We start from the raw sequence: 20,300 nt of genomic DNA on the forward strand, positions 1-20,300 counted from the left end.
ACAATTGACAACAGTAGTAAAATTACAATTATGAAGTGGAAATAAAAAATAATCTTATGGTTTAATACGGTTCCTCACCACAACATGAGGAACTGTATTAAAGGGTTGCAGCATTAGGAGGGTTGGGAACCACTGGTTTAGGAAAATCGAACTCAGGTCATCAGGCTTGGTAGCCAGCGTTTTTACTCGCTGAGCTACTTTGCCAGCCCTAATGTTTAGATTGTCTAAGCTTTATATTGTAGCTGACTAGAAGCCACTTATTTCACTTACACAGATAGCCTGAAGGACAGGCCTTGTAGCACCAGCGTCTCCTGTATGAGGCACTCCGCTCATGTTTGTAATCACGTCTAACTGATAATTTCTCTTTTCTCTGAAAAGATATCCAACATCTCCATTCAGGTGGTCAGTGTCCCTGGGAAGTCACCAGGGAGAAGGCCACCTCGAAGACCCATTGGCAAACCTAGGCCTCGCAAGCAGCCCAAGAAGAGGGCTCCCTTTTGGAATGTTCAAAATAAGATCATTCTCTTCACGGTGTTTTTGTTTATCCTGGCACTCACAGCCTGGACACTTCTGTGGCTCTATATCAGTAAGTTGAATTCTAAGTTTCCTTGGGGGGCAGGTGAATCCTGCACAAATCAGCAGGCCTAAGCGGTCTCTGGGCTCTTCTGGTAGATTTTCTCTCTTTCCCAGATGGACACACTGCTTTGAAAAATGGAGTTGAGATTTTAAGGGGAAAGCCATCAGAATTGTCCACCGTTTCTTCTTGGCCATCACTTTCTTCCCATGGGTGAACAAAAGGAGGGGGAGGGAGGAAGGATGGGAAGGGAGAAGCTGAAGAGGATGCCCAGGGGAAGCTGACTCACTCACAAATGTAGCGCATTTGTAGCTGAAAGAAATTAATGGAACACTAAATGGATTCATTTCCGCATTCTGCCAACAGACTGTTACTAGGCAACCTTAAAATTCTATCTCCCTGAACCCTCCTTTCATATAAACACCTTTGTCTCCCGGTTATGTTTTTGCCACTGTAACTATGCTTTTGTCAGTCTGATTGATCCTTTGGGGATTGTGTGACAACTTGGCTCTTTTTTACACAGCACTTAGAAATTCAACCTGGTAACTGTAGCGTTGGTTGACTTGCGTAGACATCCTCATGTGTGTAATACATTCGGTACAAAATACACTTAATGGCACATAAGTAAAATACATACATGTGGGTCCTAGACTCTCGTTTCTGATATTCTTATAACTTCCTAAGTGATAGTAGGTGAGAACATATTCTGTTACAATATTTTATCAAGGTCTAGTTCTATGTTGCTGAAACAGAGCTTCTAAGAATATTGCTTTTTTTTTTTTTTTTTGGCTTTGTAATACTGATAAGATGATTGGTACCAGGAAGTGCCTAGAAGGACTGAGGAACTAATTTGTTATCGCTAAGCCGTACCTTTCAATTCTAGACCATATTGGAAAGAAGAGAGAGGCTAGAGCCTGGTTTGTAGAAGCAGCATGCATTGCTTAGAGGTACACTCCCTGTAGTTGGCCTTTGAGGCCAGAGCATCACTATGGGAATGAGGCAGTGACTCTGTATAGCTACATGAGGTCTTGGATACCCCATTTCTATCTGCAGAGAATTGGAGAGTTGCTTGGTAAGGAAAGAAAACCCACCCGTTTGGTGTCAGAAATGCTCTGAGTAGAGAAGCAGCTTGCCTAGATCTGCTCTCAAGGATATTAGAATGTGATTGTAAGGCAAGAGAATTCTAGGCAAAGAATCTGTAAATGTTCTTGAGCAGTTTAGGTCACTCACTTGTCCTTATACATTGATCCTTAATAATCTGTTTGGCATAATCTAAGTACAAAGACAATCTTCAGAATATTTACTGATGCATTTTCTATTTTTGAAAAGCCCACAAGTGGGCTACCCAAGAAGGGTGTGGGTTATGTTTACATCCTCAAGTGATTATTTTGTAGTTATTGGAGAAGGGCACCTAATGAGCTTAGAGATGGAATTGAGAAATTGCCTCCAGAATGGGCTCCTGGAAGGTCACGTGATGCATTGTGGGAGTGCCAATGTGATTTGACCTCTGTGGTGGGCATTTGTAAACCAGATACCATTTCTCAGTCCAAGGCAATTACAGACTGGCAGGGGAAGTTAAGAAAATGGGCAGTGAAGTCAACACCTTTCATATGAACACAGAGCACTTAGATGTCATGGTTTCCTGGTACCCCAACTGGCATATTTGCAAGAACCTATAATTAAAGTTTTACATTATACAGAAGTTGGGTATTTATATGAGAACCAGAAAGGGTCAGTGAATGGAAACAGAGACGTAGGGAACAAAAAAACCCCCTTATTTAATAAGTAAGATGTTTAATAGAAAACAGGTTAGTCTTGACATATACAATTAAGTCACAGAGGGTGGCCATTAGAGGTGAGGTAGACAGTTAATCAGGGAGACCAGCAAGTTCCTTGTGCACTGGGCTGAGCTAAAAGTATTCTGTAAATATAACTGGATTCAACGCTAAATTGACTATCTTTGCAATCCTCTTGTTCTGCCCCTGGAGTACATACTGATCAGAGAATGATGTGTGAGATTCTTAAAAAAAAAAATAGTTACCTACCTACCTACCTACCTACCTACCTACCTACCTACCTAAAGAGTGTCTCCCTGGAAGAACAAAGCCAAAAGCAATGACTAGTTTTAAGTGTGAGATTTAGTGAGACACTAAAAGGATGAAGATGATCTGCCAAGGTCAAGGACTTAATAATGATCAAATACCAACAAACAGAAGACCTCCCCAGATGCCCCCCAAACAGGCTTTCTGTTTTTCCCCTGTGTTCCCCATCCTTACACAGCCTCACTTCTTTGCTTTGGCCTAAGTGACCCCAAATAGACCATATAAAAGAGTTGATTTCTATCACTCCTATAGATTCCATCTGTTAGGTCCAACCATCTTTTATTTAGCCTCACAAGATGGTAGGCCTTTTGCCAGAAAGGGGATATTTTTTCTATTTATGCTACCCCTCCCTCTTTTCCCTCCTCACCAAATGTCTTGAGGCCCAAAGGTAAGCCAAGAGCTTACTATATTGGGAGCTGAGGTAAAGCAGTGGTTTATTGTGCATTCCCCCAGAGAGCTTGAGGGGGTACTGCCACAGAGAAGGAGGCAAAGCCACGGGAGAAGCCTGGCAGGGGAGCACATGACTGCAGTACCAGCTCTTGAGAGACAGAGGCAGAAGAGTCAGAGTTCAAGGACAGCCTGGGCTGGCCCTGTGTGGCATTCTTGAAAGACTAAGGCATGGGAGGATAGCTCAGTGGAGAGTGCTTGACTTCCATGTGCAAGGCTGTGAGTTTGATTCCAAGTATTGCAGTAAATGCATGAGCAGAGAAATATATATTGAAACATATCCATGGGAAGCTTCAGGAGAGGAGAGAAGCCATCTTAGAAATGAAGAGGAGACTGTGGTCGGTGCTATACACAGTGCCTGTCTACTGTATGTTCAAGCTCTAGTATTGTGAGGGGGTGCAGAAGGGATAGACTCCAATTCTCCCAGCTCCGCCCTCTTTCTCCTTGGACCCTGAGTCCATGCAGATGCAGCCAGCCTTGTCTCTGTCCATCTGTCAGCAGCAAAGTTCATGCCAGGAAGCCTAGTCTTACTGTTCCCAGAGCAGATTTGAGTAGGAGTGACCCCATGCTGAGGCAAAGGCCACACTGGTAAGGAGAACGGCTCCATCTGTTTCCCAGAATGGCAGCATAGCCTCACCACACTACTGAGTATTAGGCACACGAGTCAGCCACGAGCTCAGTGGAGGCTCCAAAGGGTCAGGGGGTTTCTTCTCTCTTTCCCCATCATGCCACCTGTACCCCAGACTGTGATGGCACACACTTCTTATCATTTCACAGTTCGCAGACATGTAATGCACGAAAACTGTATATGTTTTTAACCTCCCACTAGAGTCCAAGGAATGTAGCTTTACCTTCAAGTGTTGCTTTCGAGTATTTACCAGTGGCAGCCGAGATGAATAGTGTGTGGATTAAGAGCTACAGTGATTTGTTGCTGATGAAAGAGATGCCACTCAGTCCATTTTGAGTTTTACAGGTTACAATGCACTAAGATATGTATCTTCCTAAGATGAAATCATTTTAAGAGACTCCTGCCAACATGCATCAGACATTGCTTGGCTTTCCAACCTCCTCATTGCCTTCTCTCTTGTTTTGCAGGTAAGACAGAGAGCAAAGATGCCTTTTATTTTGTTGGAATGTTCCGCATCACCAACATTGAGTTTCTTCCTGAGTACCGGCAGAAGGAGTCTAGGGAATTTCTCTCCATGGCAAAGACAGTACAGCAAGTGGTGAGGCTGAGGGTGCAGGAGCAGGAGGGAGGAGCCTGAGGGAGCAAGCGATGGAGTGGGAGGAGCTTCCTAATTGTCCTGGCTCTGTGGGTTCAGGAAATAGAAGGCCGGGTACAAAAATAAAGCTGTCAGAGGGAAGCACGAACTTTAGTTCATCTGTGCTTTAAAGTGTAAATGCATTTCCTCCCTCTATTTAGTCCGTCTTCACTGTAGGATAAAACCACATTCAGATGGCTCTTTCAACTATAGTTTTTCTCCTCTGAAGAGTAAGGAATATCACATCATCTTTAAAAGATCTCTGTCCCCTCCCCCTGCTGCCTCCCAGGTCTGAAGTTAAAACACACTGACTAATTTTGTGATTTCTACATATCTATTTCTGCATTGCACCAGCCATCTCTTCACTTAAAAAAAAACTGTGCTTTTTATTCAAATAATGAATAATATAAAAATTACTAACATTCAGACAAGTATTAAGATCATCAGTTTTTCAATGTCATTTCCAGAGACAAAGCTTTGATTTTTATCCGTAAGGACACGAGGGATTGCAATATTGGAGTATTAGTAGTTACTTTTACAGTGTGATGTTTTTCTCTTAACATTGCATTTCATGCTTCCTATGAATGCAAATATTCTTTTAAAAGTAAGTGTTAATACTCTCAAAGTTAACAAATTCCTTTTTATTGAACATTTAAGGAGCTTTCTAGTTTGGTTTTTTTTTACATTATACATAACACAAAATCAAAACAGTCATAAATTATGCATATCCCCGACTGCTTTCCCAGATGCTTCCCTAAAAGCATCTAGAAGAGAAAGTCCATTCAGAGCTCCAGGCCCAGAGTGGTAAGAGGAAGGTTTCTACAGAGGCTGCCAGGGACCTCACTGCAGTGAGATATGAGGAGGGGTTTGGGGAATGACAGCACTGTTCGGGTAGCTTCTTACTGACTGCCAATATCTACAGAAGGAAATCCTTCACCTTGAATATAGGTACAACAGTTATGCCTAAAACCATGTTTACTTGGTAGGCTAGGAGAAACTAAACTAAACAAAACCAACAGAGGCCCAGCAGATATAGGTAATGTTTTGTTGTTGTTGCATCATTATAATATTTTTTTCATACTCTTTTCCACAGTATTATAGCATTTTTAAGATGGGGGCATTTTGGTGGGTGTTTTTTTCTTTAGAGATGGAGAAGAGAACGAGTTTATCTTGAGGATAAAAGAGGGTTGTGGGAATTGGAAAAGGTCTCCTTTGAGAGCCAATTCTGTTTTGGACCAGCTGGCCTGGGGACTGTTGGTCTGACTATGGGCACCTCGCTCCACCTTGTGGCTAATATTGGAATTTGTCACTGGGAATAAGCAGATCTGACACCATAGATAAATATGAGTTTGATTTATTAACTATGAAGAAAACTAGTGTTAGGAATGAGAAGAACCCAGAAGTTAAAGTTGATGACAGACTTCCAAGACAGAAAGAAACGAGTGAGAGTAACTGACAATTCTTCACAGCAGAATAAAAGTGTTCCAAGAATTGCTTCAGAAGTAAGGACTTAATTAAACTCAAGAGATAATGTCTGGGTTTGGCATTAGGATCCTTCAGTTTGAGGCTTTCTTTCTCCACTACTGGCTGTTGGCGTGTGGTCCCAAGAAAACCAAGTTCGAAAGGATTAAGATATAATCTCTTTATTTTCAGGTAAACCTTGTTTATACAACATCTGCTTTCTCCAAATTTTATAAGCAGTCTGTGGTGGCAGACGTCAGGTAAGGTCTGTCCCGTGTTCTGGGATTCTTACCATCCTTGCTATAACCTCTACTGAAGGCCCTGGAGGGGTGGAGACTGGCCCCACTCAGAAATATTGTGTTGGGTGGTGAACACCCCATGAGCAAAGCTAATGGCCCAGCCGTCTGCCAGGCTGTCACACCAAGTCTGTCTGCCCTCCTCCACCCAGATGGAACCCCAATTTCAGCCACACTGGGGAAAATGGCCACGAACATGGTCACCATGGTGGGTGGCTGGTAGAGACAAGAAAAAGGCACAGACCACTACTTTTCAAAATATGTCCGATAAAAGACTGCCCACTAGAGATTGCTTGAGAAGGAAAAAAATGAATCTTATTGTAAAATAATAATAATTTGTTTAGGGAGAATTTTGATCCATGTAGCATTATCACATTTCTCCCATATCGCAAGGACAGCTTCAGGGACTCATAACCACCAGGGGCACAGTAAAGAGACCGAGAAGCCTTGGAGGGATCAACATGTTTAGCTTCCTTAACTTACATCTCCAAAGTTATTTACTACGGAGCGCCATCATATATTTCTAACATGAAGCATGTCATATTTGCACAACTAGGAGTGTGGACTCAAGGGCAGCTTAAAAAGAAAACTGGGCAGTGTTCCTAGCTCCACCTCATATTAGCTGTGCGATCTTTGAACTGTTTGTCCTCGCTGTTCTTGCCGGCAGAACTAGGTTATCAGAGGATTGATTGGACAAGGCAGATTCAACACTGGGCAGAACTAAACTAACTGCCATTGTTAGCGGTAGGCAGGGACTCCTGGCTGATACTGTCAGGGGAATTTCTGTGGAGATGCAGCTATGTGCAGTGATGCTTCCAGACTTGAATCCAACACAGTGACTAGAACCCACACAGAATGTTGCTTTCTCTTTCCAAACCTTAGAGCAGGGCCAAAGACAACCTAAGGAAGGGCGTTAAGTCCATTTGAAGGATGTGCCCAGTGGCCTTGAATGTGCCAGTTTCTACGGTCCTGGGTACGTCTACTTTCTAAGATGTACTCTTTCTCTCCTTTTTTCTATTGTAGTAGTAACAACAAAGGTGGTCTTCTAGTCCATTTTTGGATTGTGTTTGTCATGCCCCACGCCAAGGGCCACATCTTTTGTGAGGACTGTGTGGCGGCCATCTTGAAGGACTCCATCCAAACCAGCATCATAAACCGCACCTCTGTGGGGAGCTTGCAGGGTCTGGCTGTGGACATGGACTCTGTGGTACTAAACGGTGACTGTTGGGTAATTCTCCTTTAAGCATTCCTTGAGTATCACTTCTGACACACTATCAGAGTTATCATTGTAATAGAGACGTTTCTACGACCCCAGGAGCTGCACATTAGAGCTATCATTGGTGAAGGGACTTCTTAACGTTATACACAGTATGGTGGAAAAGTAGAGCTGTGGGCAAATGTATACAAAATTATATTCATTAAAGTGCGTTCCTTCATCTTATTAAAGTGTTTATTAAGCTGAGGCACCTTCAGACCTAAGTCCCTAAGGAAGAAAGTTCTAGAACAGAAGACTTTTTACTGAAGTTTAGCTTATCTTTTCCTCTGTACTATTGTTGCTCCTGGGGACTGAAGTTTAGTTTGGTCCCTGGACATAGTGATAAAGATTTGAAGGCTTTCCAGGGCAAAGCAAAGAGGGAGAATAGAAGAAAGGTCCTAAGTGTTCACCTAAGGGAAAGTACTGCATAGCATGAAAAGATGAGGTGAGCGCTCAAGGAAGGAAGAAGGGAACTGGCTGTCATGAGTCTTTTATTAAAATTATATTTTAAGTTGTGTGTGCTTCTGTATGCCACAGAGCATATGTGTAGGTCAGAGGTCACCTTGTGGGAGCTGACGCTCTCCTGTAAGGATCAGGATTGATACCAAGAGCCTTCACCTGTTAAAACATTTTGGTGCCTCCTGGGTCTTCATTTATTGAGACTTTTGAGGTTAAGGTGAAGTCAAGGTGACACAGATTTTTGTGTATGAAAATGAAAAATCAAAATTCACCCTTCGAGGCCTTTGCACATGTGTATTTAGTATGGAAAACACTGCCACAAAGGTTGTGTCATACACCTGCATCATGTGCCAGTGAATGTGCCAGATGCCTGCTTTTTGAACCTGTAGGTCTACTGCCATTTGTGGAATTTTATGTTGCAGTAGCTTGTAGCAGGACACACATGAGGCATAAGAATTAAGATGTGTGTTTGGACAGGATGAAAATAGGTAACCATATATTACTATTTAAACATTGTGTTGATGTAACTTTTATCATCATCATCATCATCATCATCATCATCTTTGAGGTCAGTTAGAAGCTGGTTAGAGGTTTCATACTATCTCATAAAAGGCCAACATTTAAAATCTGCCTCCACAGCCCTATTGCCCGATGCCTTGCCTTCACCAATGCTCTCAAACAGGTTGTGCCTTGGACCCGTGGAAACACAATGTCACCATTTGTCCTGACAGTGAAACACTGTATTACGCAGAATTTCTGCAGCTTTCTTTTGATATAAATTTTGCATGTATAAGTATCAATTACACACACACACACACACACACACACACACACACACACACAATATACAATAGATGGTTGATATTTGATTTGAATGAATGAAAAACTTCTAGTGAAAACTTTGACACTATGTTTACTATTTCAGTTTTAGGACTAATTACTATTGTGCATAGGGTTGCTTTTGTACCCTCAAGTTGTTTAAAATTTGTAACTATGAATTCATGGAAGCAAATAAAATAGTATGTTGGATTCTCATAGATCCTTATGGCTGTCATCTCCTGGGTGTTCTATTTTATCTTTAAATGCCTAGATAGGTCTGTTCCTCACTGGACAGTACATCCCGTAGCAGATGTGTTTGATTCTTTTAAAGAAGGACTAAAAACAGTTTTTCTAAACAAATGAACTTCTGGAATTAACACTCTCTTTTCTATTTTGTTTCAATGCAGCTGGGCTCCGGTCAGATTACTCTTCAACCATAGGACCTGGTAAATGCACACATTTCTTTTTTACTCCTCATTAGGATACACATATATAGCTTCTTAAAAAGTGCTGTAATTTGTTAATGCTCTTTTCGTTTCAAGTGACAGCAATGTAAGTGACTTTAGCACATGATTGGCTTATATGTTAAGCAGCTGAGACAAATATGGATTATGCTGGCATCAGGCATAGTCAAAACCAAGTTCTAAAATGAGATACTGGCTGAAACATACATCTCTCTCTTCTTATATTGAGACTTTGCTCTCAGGTGTAGCTTCCATTGTGGTAGCAAACCAAGCTTAGTCTTGATCATTTCCTCAGCCATAGTGGAAAACTCCTGCACACAGACCTCATGGAAGTTCCTGTAGGACTTCTGAGCTGAATCCCATATGCAGATTACCTGATGGATCCATTCCTGAACCAATGTCTTTGACTATTTGGCTTGTCTGGTCATGTGTCTGATTATAAAATCAGAGGTGAATTTAACCCCAACTAAACTATGGGGCTAAGTAGAGGCAGTTTCTCAAAGTAATAGGTTCTGTCCCCAAAAGAGAGGAACATGGAGTTTATACTGGGGAAAACAGATGTCCTCCATACGGCAGCTTTAGCTCACTACTCTTTTATAAAGATATCTAGAGAGGCCCTGGAGAGAGAGAGAGAGAGAGAGAGAGAGAGAGAGAGAGAGAGAGAGAGAGAGAGACAGAGAGAGACAGAGAGAGACAGAGAGAGAGACAGTGAGACAAAGAGACACAGAGACACAGAGAGAGACACAGAGAGAGACAGAGAGAGAGACAGTGAGAGAGACAGAGAGACAAAGAGACACAGAGACACAGAGAGAGACACAGAGAGAGACAGAGAGAGAGACAGAGACAGACAGAGAGACAGAGAGACAAAGAGGAGAGACTAAGGGAGACTCTTTCTCCACAGACAGAGGCTGCTCCCAGTACTTCTATGCAGATCACCTGTCCCTCCGGTACCCTCTGGAAATTTCTGCAACCTCAGGACAGCTAATGTGTCACTTCAAGCTGGTGGCGGTAGTGGGTTATCTGATTCGTCTCTCAATTGAGGCGATCCAATTGGAGGCCGACAACTGTGTCACCGACTCCCTGACTGTTTATGACTCCCTCTTGCCAATCCGGAGTGCCACCCTGTACAGGTAAGATGCAGGCTCTCTAGCTGCCTGGTGGAAAAGCTTTTCAGGCTCTCCATTTTACAATTCCTTTGCTTACAAAAATGAAGTGTATATATCGTGACAAGGGCTGACCCTGGTAACCTTGACGCTTTAATGCCTTTTCATTATCTGTCAGATTTTGTGTTTGTTCATGTATAGTAAATAAGACCCTGAAAGTCCACATAGCAAAGACTTTGGGCATCAGACATTTTATGTGACTTGACTTTAACTATGAATAGAGTAACAGCTATTGTATCAATAAAGCATGAGGACAAATATCCTATGATGATGAGATCACATTAAATGAATAAAACTTTTTTTAGTTACAAAGATAGCATGTATTCATTTTAGAGAGAAATGAGACCAGAGAAAATAGTAGCAATTACTTTACAATTTCATTCTTCAGCAAATTTCTGTTACATTTTACATAAATGTATTCATTTATATTATATTTATTAAATATACAAGTACTTCCTTGTACCTTAAGTTTAAAACTTAATAGTAAATTTCTTTCTTTTATTTTTTAAAGATTTTATTTACTTTTGGCATATACATTTATATTATTACACATAAATAAAAAACTACATACAGTAAGGAGAACCATGAAACAATCAGGAATTATATAAATGTTGCATTCAAGGTGTTTTGGCTATTCATGGCTACTTAATATTCAGTAAGATAATAATGGCAATCAAGCTTTATTTAGGTACCCTGTTAAAAGAATATGTGAATTATCTTCTTTTTTGAATAGTATTTACATGTATCACAGTGCTTTATATGGGTGCATATACATTTATATTTTGGTGAGAAATGTATATGCAATGAAAACTAAGTTCACTCATGCCTCCTCTCAGTGATAGTTAGCTTCTTCTCATCCTTCTAGAAACTTGGAGCTATTATCTCACTTTGATCCTTACTTCAGAGCAATGAAGCAGCATCTGTACAAGTGCTGAAAGAACACTGGAACTTACATAGACTTAATTGCTTGATGGTCTAGCATCTTTCACCCACCTGATCCATGGAGCTAAGGCATTATATATTGGAATTAGTGGGTTTTTCTATGCCCAGTCTAGTTCCCACATAATGAGATGGAGACCTGTTACATTTATTAATAAGCTTCATGTACCATGACTGGGCAGATATCTATTTTAAGTTGACCAAGCTAACCTAGCCTACTTCCCAGCCATGTGCCCCATGCTACTTGCCATTAAGTGTTGCTATGGCCTCTCCTGCTCCATCTTTGTCCTTATGGCGATCCCTCCATGGTGACCTCATCCTCATGGCCTGGTGACCTTCCACCTATTATCCTCTCTGTCCAGTCACAGGCTCTTCAGCTTCTTTATTGGTTAATCAGAGATAATCAAGGAGTAATTTTCACACAACATTGAGACAGGAGATTTCTCAATATCAATGACAATAGAGAATCTGTTAGTATTTAGCCCACTGCAGATTCAGCAATTAATAATCAAATGCACAGAGACACATCTTAATACAATGTGAGCAAAGGTCACCTCTACAATTATACGTGATCACTATAGCCTGTTTGCTGTCAAGAAGAGTCCAAGGATGGCCATCTGAGAAAATACCTTTGCAGCCATTACTAGGCAAATGTGTTTGCATTTCTTCTAGCTCTATTCCATCTATAGTGAGTGCCCTATGTCTACTCACCGATGAAGGTCTGACTAGATGAGGCTAACACAGAAGAACTGAATGATGTCTCTGGAAATGTGTGGGATGCTGTAGTATGAAGACCCGTTCATGAAATAACCAGTTATTCATGTGTTGTTATCTGGTTGCAGGATCTGTGAGCCCACAAGAACATTAATGTCTTTTGTTTCTACAAATAACCTCATGTTGGTGACACTGAAGTCTCCTTATGTACGGAGGCTGTCAGGGATACGGGCATATTTTGAAGTCATTCCTGAACAAAGTAAGTCTTTTACGGTTTATACAAGCAAGTCACTTGTAATCCTTGCTAAGATGCTTTAGTCTTTCTATGCCGGGTCTGTGTTGTACTATTAGTTGTGCCAGTCAAGTTGTACTGGGCAAGGACTCTGACTCAGACGAAAGGCACTGTAGTGAATTCAGTAAAGAACTGTTAACATAAAGATGTTGATTAAGTAACTCAAGAGGGCAAAGGAGAATTGAACGTGTGTTTGGAAGAGCAAAAAGAAGATTGGAACTAGTGTGATTAGGAGCTTGGAGGAAGAGGTATGTGGCTGCCTGCTCCTGGTTCCTCCAACTCCAGAACCATGTGTAAAGAAAAGAGTCACAGGCTACAGGTTCGTAGCTAAATTGAGGATTGCAGAACAAATATAGAATATGAGAAAAACGTGTTAGCTGTATAAACTGATGACATAACTACCCCATGGTATGGTTAAATGGAAGGCTTTTGTGTGTGTGTGTGTGTGTGTGTGTGTGTGTGTGTGTGTGTGTGTGAGAGAGAGAGAGACAGAGAGAGAGACAGAGAGAGAGAGAGAGAGAGAGACAGAGACAGAGACAGAGACAGAGACAGAGACAGAGACAGAGACAGAGACAGAGACACAGAGAGACAGACACACAGACAGATAGACACACAGACACACAGACACACAGAGAGAGAGACAGAGAGACATACTGAGAAAAGAAGGATTATAAAGAGAACGAGGAGCTAGGGGAAAGGAAGTCAGTGAGTTGGAGAGAGTGTAGGGTAGGGGAAAAGATGAGAAGGTCTAGGATGCTAACATGGACACAGAAATGTGTAACAGGTACCTGTGAGCCTGAGGGAGCCTGAAGGCCAGCGTCCACTTTGGTATACTAATAGACACCACGGACAGCCATTTGTCCCTCCTGCCAGTGATGAGAGAAATAGCTTCTTTTGATAGAGGGAAACAAGCTTCACAGGTTCCTGAGGAATGCTGGCTTTTCCCTCACCTCCAGAAATCCTTCTATAGTCCAGGCTGAGCCCATCTCTGGATAGCTGGACTGCCCTTTGTGGTTTTGGGAACTGGAGTTTCCTTCGAATCTATCATTAGCCAAGTATCTGTTTGGTATTATTTCTTTGAAAGAGATAAAAATTCAAAAATACGCCAGCTCATTAGTCAAGCAAATATGTGTGTGTGGAGAAATGCATGCAGCCATGCCCTCAGAACCGCGTCATGCTGGACCCTGCTGTGTGGATACCTTCTTTCAGAGTGTGAACACACGATATTGGTCAAGGAAATCAACAGCTTTGAAGGAAAAATTTCAAGTCCGTATTACCCAAGCTACTATCCCCCGAAATGCAAGTGCACCTGGAAATTTCAGGTAACCTAGATCTTCTCAATATCTTGGTGGGGGGGGGGGAATTACTCTATTTTAGTAAAATTTAATTTTTAAATTTTTACCACTTTTAATTTTTTTCTGAGAGTAATATCACCTAATGTTAGGAGATATAAACCTTATTGAAATATATTATCTAGGAAGTGAAATTTTTTCATAGTCTATATCCTCTGCTGTCAAGTTACCTACTTACTACTCTCAGGTGATTTGACCTTATTTCTCCAATTTATTTTGTTTTTATTTATTTTTAAAATGTAAAGGTATTGTTACAGGATCAAAGAATTATTTTATTAGACATAGTGCTACTTCATACTGGAAATTAATAAAATAATAAATTTGATTGGATTACTTACATTCAGTTTGTAAGTAACCCAAAATATATTATGAAATGTATACATCTACTTCTGTTTTTTTTTTTAAGGCATTGGTCTTAAAGCTACTTTTTTCTTTTACTTGAATAGCATATAGAAACAGAAAATGTCACCATTGCTCACTCAATACACATTCCTATAATCATTAGTGTGTAGCATCATAATTGGATTGTATATAAACATTGAATATATAGTTTGAATTCACCAATATGTCACTGGATGGTAACTGTGGGCCTGGAACTAAAGCAGTAAAATAGAGTAGAAATCTGAGACTGAAAAAAAAAAATTAATAAAGTTTGGCTTTCATGTAGTGTACCTTCCAGTAGGGGGAGACAGGCAACATGCTAACAAGCTACAGGTACAGTAAGTCCTCCCTACTTGTGGATTTCACATCTGGGATTCAGTTCATGGCTTGATAGAGCGTGCACCTGTATTGAACATATACAGATCATGTTATTGACATTATTTCCTAAACAACACAGTATAACTACATTTTACAAAATTATTGCATGGTTCTAGCTATTATGAACAAGATGGATACTTACAGGAAGTGTAGGCTATACAAGTACTATGCGTTTTATGTAAGGACCTTGAGGACCCCAAGGGAAGGAACGTAACATGTTTGATGACTTGTATATAGTTATGCAAATTTAGGACTTGAAATTATTTTATTATTTTAGCTAAATCTGATGATTGAGTCAATGTTCTGGGGACAACTATCTTTAAGTTATTTGTTGTTAATGGTATAGCCATTTACAAAATAAGTAGCTAGATCCTTGCCGTCTTCCAGATTTTCAGGGTTTAAGGTCTCAGGTGACCAGAGGGGTGGGCAGACAAGAGGGTAAGAGGGGATAAATGAAAGGGCTAAGGAAGGAGGAAGGAGAAATACCATGTTCTTCCTCTTCAATCCCTCCAAGACACAGATGTCTTCTTGAGTTTGTTCAACAAGCAGAATAGGGAATGCACTTTTCCCTAAAATTGTCACATGGTTGAAATTCCTTCGACTCTATAATAACCCAGAGACTTAAAAGGAAAACCCATAAACACTGTTGTTGTGATTTTTAGTCAAGGTGTAAATAAGAATGTTGGCCTACTTTTTATTTTATTAGGGGTTGAGGGATGAGGGATGAGAGGAAAAATCTTTACAGAGAAAGGGCATACCGTGCCAGTAAGGGGGTGAGGAATAATAGAAGGGACACAGAGAACATGAGAGCGAGGTCCATCAGCCTTCAGCAGGATAACTGTGAGCCATGTCCGTCCCCTCCCCACACCACAGAGGAGACATATGCATGGATTGGGAGGAAGTCAACTCGTTCCTGCTTCGGTGAAGGAAATATGCAGGCACATTTGCCATAGAAATTCCCAATGGTTATTTGAGATAATTTTCTATTCTTCTTATAAAATAATACAATAGGGGACACTATGGCTTTTCCAAATGTCTTTCACTCTCCGCTTGCATTATCCTTCCCCTCACCACCATTTTCTCCGCATCATAGCACCTGTTTCTTAACATCCTCCTTTCTAGAGTTCCCTCTGCCCCCGCCCCCACACACACTATGCTCTATCCCACAAGAGCTACATAACACACACAGTAGAAATTCCGTAAGGCAACAAGGCAAAAGAATGAGTCAGTCCTGCACAAGCAAGGGTGTTGAAACTTGACATATGTTCTCCTACCGAGCCACTTTCCTGACTTGATGTTTGCTTTTTCACAGACTTCCCTGTCAACTCTTGGCATAGCCCTGAAATTCTACAACTATTCCATAGCTAAGAAGAGTATGAAGGGCTGTGAGCACGGATGGTGGGAAATTAATGAGCACATGTAAGTGGTTTCTTTGCGTGTGAGGAATCGTAGGGAAGGTTCCCTGTCCTCTAGGAGTCTGCCATTTACTGACAGTGAGAAGCTAAGGAGGGAGGAGTTCAGAGCTCTATGTGTAGCCAGGGAGCACCTGTCGGGGCAGCAGAATTCAGATCCGCAGCCCTACACCTTCTTTATGCTGCAAGATTCTATTCTGCATCTCACAAATGTATTTGCTAACTGAGGTGTTCAAATCCTGGAGCCACTGGGAAAAACAGCAAGGGGATGCTCTGGAGGTTCAAAAATAAGACACTGCTAGCTAGTTTTGCATTGTGGAGGAGGCCAAGCTGACCTGGGTATAGCATAAGACTGGAAAACACATGATCAGAAAGAGTCTGAGACATATAGAGGCCTGGGATTCCCGAATCTACCACATAGGTCCTATCATTGTGTCTCCTAACTTGTTCCTTAGGGATCATGGTTGTTCATTTGTTTCTAAAACTATAATCACCATTCAACAACATGGCTGTGATTTGCCTTGGCAAGAGACTAGCTTCTCAATTCACTTTCAAAGATGCATCCTATGATAGTAGTAGCTTTGCCAGCTACTTCTTTTTTTCTTTTTTTAAAAATATTTTTTATTAATTTATGCATATTACATCTCAATTGTTAGCTCATTCCTTGTATCCTCCCATTCCTCCCTCCCTCCCACTATCCCCCTACTCCCCTCCCCTATGACTGTGACTGAGGGGGACCTCCTCCCCCTGTATATGCTCATAGGGTATCAAGTCTCTCCTTGGTAGCCTGCTATCCTTCCCCTGAGTGCCACCAGGCTTCCCCATCCAGGGGACATGGTCAAATATGGGGCGCCAGAGTTCATGTGAAAGTCAGACCCCACTCTCCATTCAACTGTGGAGAATGTCCTGTCCATTGGCTGGATCTGGGTCGGGGTTCGAAGTTTAGCCAGCTACTTCTTTTCTCTGTGTTATTTTCTGAACAAAACCTTCTCTTCCTACAAGCCCCACTTCCTCCTTCCTTCTTTTTTCTTTTTAAGATTGTGTGTGTGTGTGTGTGTGTGCGCGCGCGCACGTGCACATGTGTGTACATGTGTGCACGTGAACACATGTATGTGTATTGCATACATGTGAGCGCACTTGTATGTATGTGTGTGCATACTCATGCAGACATCATGAGGGTTGATTTCAGTTATCTTTCTCTATCACTCTCTGCTTTTTGAGACCGTGTTTCACTGAACTGTTTTTTGTTTGTTTGTTTTTGTTTTGTTTGTTTATTGCCAGTTCACCCGCTTTTGTTTGTTTTGTTTTGTTTGTCTGTTTATCGCTAGGCTGTCTAGCTAGCAAGCATCAGTGATTCTCTTCCCTGCACATCCCCACTGCTGAGGTTACAGATGTGTCTAACATCTGGCTTTTTATGTAGTTGACGGGGATCCAAACTCCAGTGTTGATAATTGCACAGCAAGCACGTACCCACCAAGCCATCTGCTCATCTCTCCAAGAGGTTTTTCTGAACAAGGCATTTCTTCATTTGTTTAGAGATTGTCTGCAAAATAGTCATGGCTCTATTTTCACTAGAAGAGACTTATCTGAATTTCATTACTAAAATGCCATCTGTACTCATTGTGGAAATACAGCTTGAGTCAAGTATCTGTTTTATTTATTTATTTACTTATTTATTTATTGGTTTTGTTCTGTTCTGTTTTGTTTTTTAAAACAATTTTTTTGTTATCCTTGGTTGTCCTAAAAACCTACTATATAGATCAGGCTGGCCTTGAACTCACAGAGATCTGCCTGCCTCTCCAGTGGTAGGATTAAAAGTATGTGCCATCATGGGCCTGGCTTCAAGTATCTGCTATATAAGTTCAAATTCCTGCCTTGCCTGCCATCTAGTAGCTTATTAAATAGGAAAAACATTTAATCCTTTTGCTTACAGTTATTTTTAAACTTGTTTTTGTTAGCGTTCAATGAAATGATGTCAACGCTATGTCAGAAGTGTGCATGCCTTTAATTCTAACATTCCAAAGGCAGGTGGAGCTCTGTGAGTGCTGGAATTGCCTGCTCTGCCTAGAAAATTCCAGGCCAGATATGGCTATATAGCAAGACTTCCTCATCTTAAAAAAATAAAATAAAATAAAAAATGAAAACAAAACAATGTGCCCTTAAAACTTTAAGAACACTGCATTTGATGTATAGCAGAAGCAGACATCCTGAGCTTGCACACTTACAGAATGAAAATGAGAGAGGGCTCCCTCCCTCCTCATAACTAACAATCATGACCCGGGTTATTTTGCTTCAAGTAGAAGAGTCTCCTCATAACCAATACCAGGAAAGCCTCGGCCCCAAATACTTCTCTCCAAAGCAGAGATTCTTCCTGCAGTCCCCTCACAGCTGAAGTCCTATCAGACTCATCTGGTTCTGTTTGTCCCCTCAGGATTTCAGTCCCCAGCTCTTTCTGTACTAGAAAAAAAAAAGTTCTGCTCTAAGCCATCAAAATGGAGCTAAGAAGTGGGGCAAAGGAATGTGAACTATAACAGAGAAGAAAAAAACCAAACAAGACCTAATGGCGATGGGCAAAAATCCAAGGTTCTTCCTGAAACATCAGATAACATAGTCTGGGATATTTGTGTTCAGGGCAGCTGGATGTGGTAGTGGAATCTTAGACAAGTGAATAATGGCCTTTGTAGAACTTCAGCAAATGAGGCCTTTTGCTGTCTTAGAAAGTTCTAGAGTCTAGTGCTATGCCAACTTGTATGACTCTGGCTCAGTGAAAAGTATCTTTACTGTCTGAACTTTAACACAATGCTTTGCTTCTTTGTGGTTACCGTTCCTTGCCTTGTATGCATGTAGAGAATGTAAAATGACTCTTCCTGGGTTTCTTCAGCCTTTCACTTTTTATACTTCCATCCCACAAACTTCCATCATGCTCTGTAACATACTAATCATCACCGAGAAGAGCTCACCTTTGCAAGAAAATTCCAGATGTCACTTTGAGACACATATAACACAATGGGCGTGTTTTCAGAGTACACAACCATCCTCAGCACAACATCTCTTCGGTGTGCTCTAGTAGCTGGCTATCCACTCTCACTTCTTGAATTTCAGCCAACTGCCAAAGGCTTCTGAGTAACACAGGAATGCTCTTTTGTTTTCTCTAAGCTTTGAGAGAGTAATGGCTAGCACTCCTGAGTGCCAGTCTTGCATCCATGGGACACAAGCAGTTCCCAAATGCTTTGGGAGTCTAGAGTGCTTGGCATTCACAGGTACCAAGAGAGGATGTGATCATCCTCTCAATTCTTAGGTCAGCAGTTTCCCAGAGAGACTTGACAGGTTTCACACTGGAACAGCCTCGCCTGCATGGAGCAGTAAACTAACTTATCTTGCTGTGAAATAATATTCTGCTCTCCATTAGCTACAATGCTCACATAGTGAGAATTATTACCCAGAGTGACATTTACTCAAAAGGACACTGGGAACCCTGCTGGCGTGATAGGTTGGGAAGTAAAGAAAAAGTCAAGGTGGCAACTACTGTGGGGACATGCTACTTCTTTGAAACGTTGCCAAGGACAAGCCCTGCCGTGCAGATCAGATTTCAATTTAGATGGAATTAATGTTGTTGTCTTTTGTCTCACCTGTGGGTGGAGTTATTTGCATATTGTCAGCCTGAGCTCACAGATTCTATTCTGTTGTACAGAGGGGTTCATGGATAAAAGCAAGGCCGCTATTGTTACACATTTTCGACAGTAAAAATATTCAAACTAGGAGCATCCGATCCATTGTTCTACTCGCCCTCTTAGTAAAGAAAGCAACAGGTCAACAGTACTGTGCTAGGAGAAAACTCAGGCAAAATTATCACCCCTCAGTCCCACAACACACACTAGCTGTTGTTCTTAGCTCTACTAAAGCCATCTCTGCTTAGACAGCTTGAATGACCGGAGCATCAGTGATGCCCACTGGCAATAGAACACAGTCTATGGGTCCTCAAGCCATGTGTCCTCCCCAACTCTTGTCTTCTCAGGTACTGCGGCTCCTACATGGATCACGAGACCATTTTCCGAGTGCCCAGCCCCCTGGTCCACATCCAGCTCCAGTGCAGCTCCAGGCTTTCAGACAAGCCTCTTTTGGTAGAATATGGCAGTTACAACATCAGTCAACGTATGTTTGGCATTCACTTCTTAGAAACCCTAATGAAGCCTGAGTGATAAAGCAAGGCTAACCCTTCTTTGTTTCAGGCCTCGAGAATTTAAGGAATTAATATTGCCTCATTGTTGTTATTTACTATTATATATTTGTCTTTTAAAATAGGTAAATAATATACACTAAAATAATAAAAGGCATATCAAATTATATATTAGTGATATATTATAAGTTATAGAAAAATAACGTTTTGATATTATTGGCTTATAGTTGAAATACCAATTCCTCATGTGATTTCTAAAATATAAGAAAAGCCCATATTTTGGTCTTTCTTTCATTTTTTATTTTCTTCCCCTACCTTCTTTTTCTTTTTCTTTTTCTTCTTCTTATTCTTCT

General features: G+C 41.2%; 1 protein-coding gene across 1 annotated transcript in view; it reads left to right on the top strand.

Annotated features, from left to right (window-relative positions):
• Positions 1-370: 370 nt before the first annotated feature.
• TMPRSS7 (transmembrane serine protease 7) overlaps positions 371-20,300 on the top strand; it is a 32,065-nt gene continuing 12,135 nt past the window's right edge. Inside the window, exons 1-10 of the mRNA XM_084801991.1 lie at positions 371-586; positions 4,219-4,349; positions 6,039-6,106; positions 7,166-7,359; positions 9,083-9,121; positions 10,041-10,269; positions 12,084-12,214; positions 13,457-13,569; positions 15,671-15,777; positions 19,786-19,922. Of these exons, the coding sequence (XP_084658117.1) occupies positions 4,257-4,349; positions 6,039-6,106; positions 7,166-7,359; positions 9,083-9,121; positions 10,041-10,269; positions 12,084-12,214; positions 13,457-13,569; positions 15,671-15,777; positions 19,786-19,922 (1,111 nt within the window). The 5' untranslated portion in view covers positions 371-586; positions 4,219-4,256. The remainder of the gene's footprint in view (positions 587-4,218; positions 4,350-6,038; positions 6,107-7,165; positions 7,360-9,082; positions 9,122-10,040; positions 10,270-12,083; positions 12,215-13,456; positions 13,570-15,670; positions 15,778-19,785; positions 19,923-20,300) is intronic.

The sequence above is a fragment of the Acomys minous genome, assembly GCF_964271855.1.
Source record: "Acomys minous genome assembly, chromosome: 11".
Lineage (NCBI taxonomy): Eukaryota > Metazoa > Chordata > Mammalia > Rodentia > Muridae > Acomys > Acomys minous.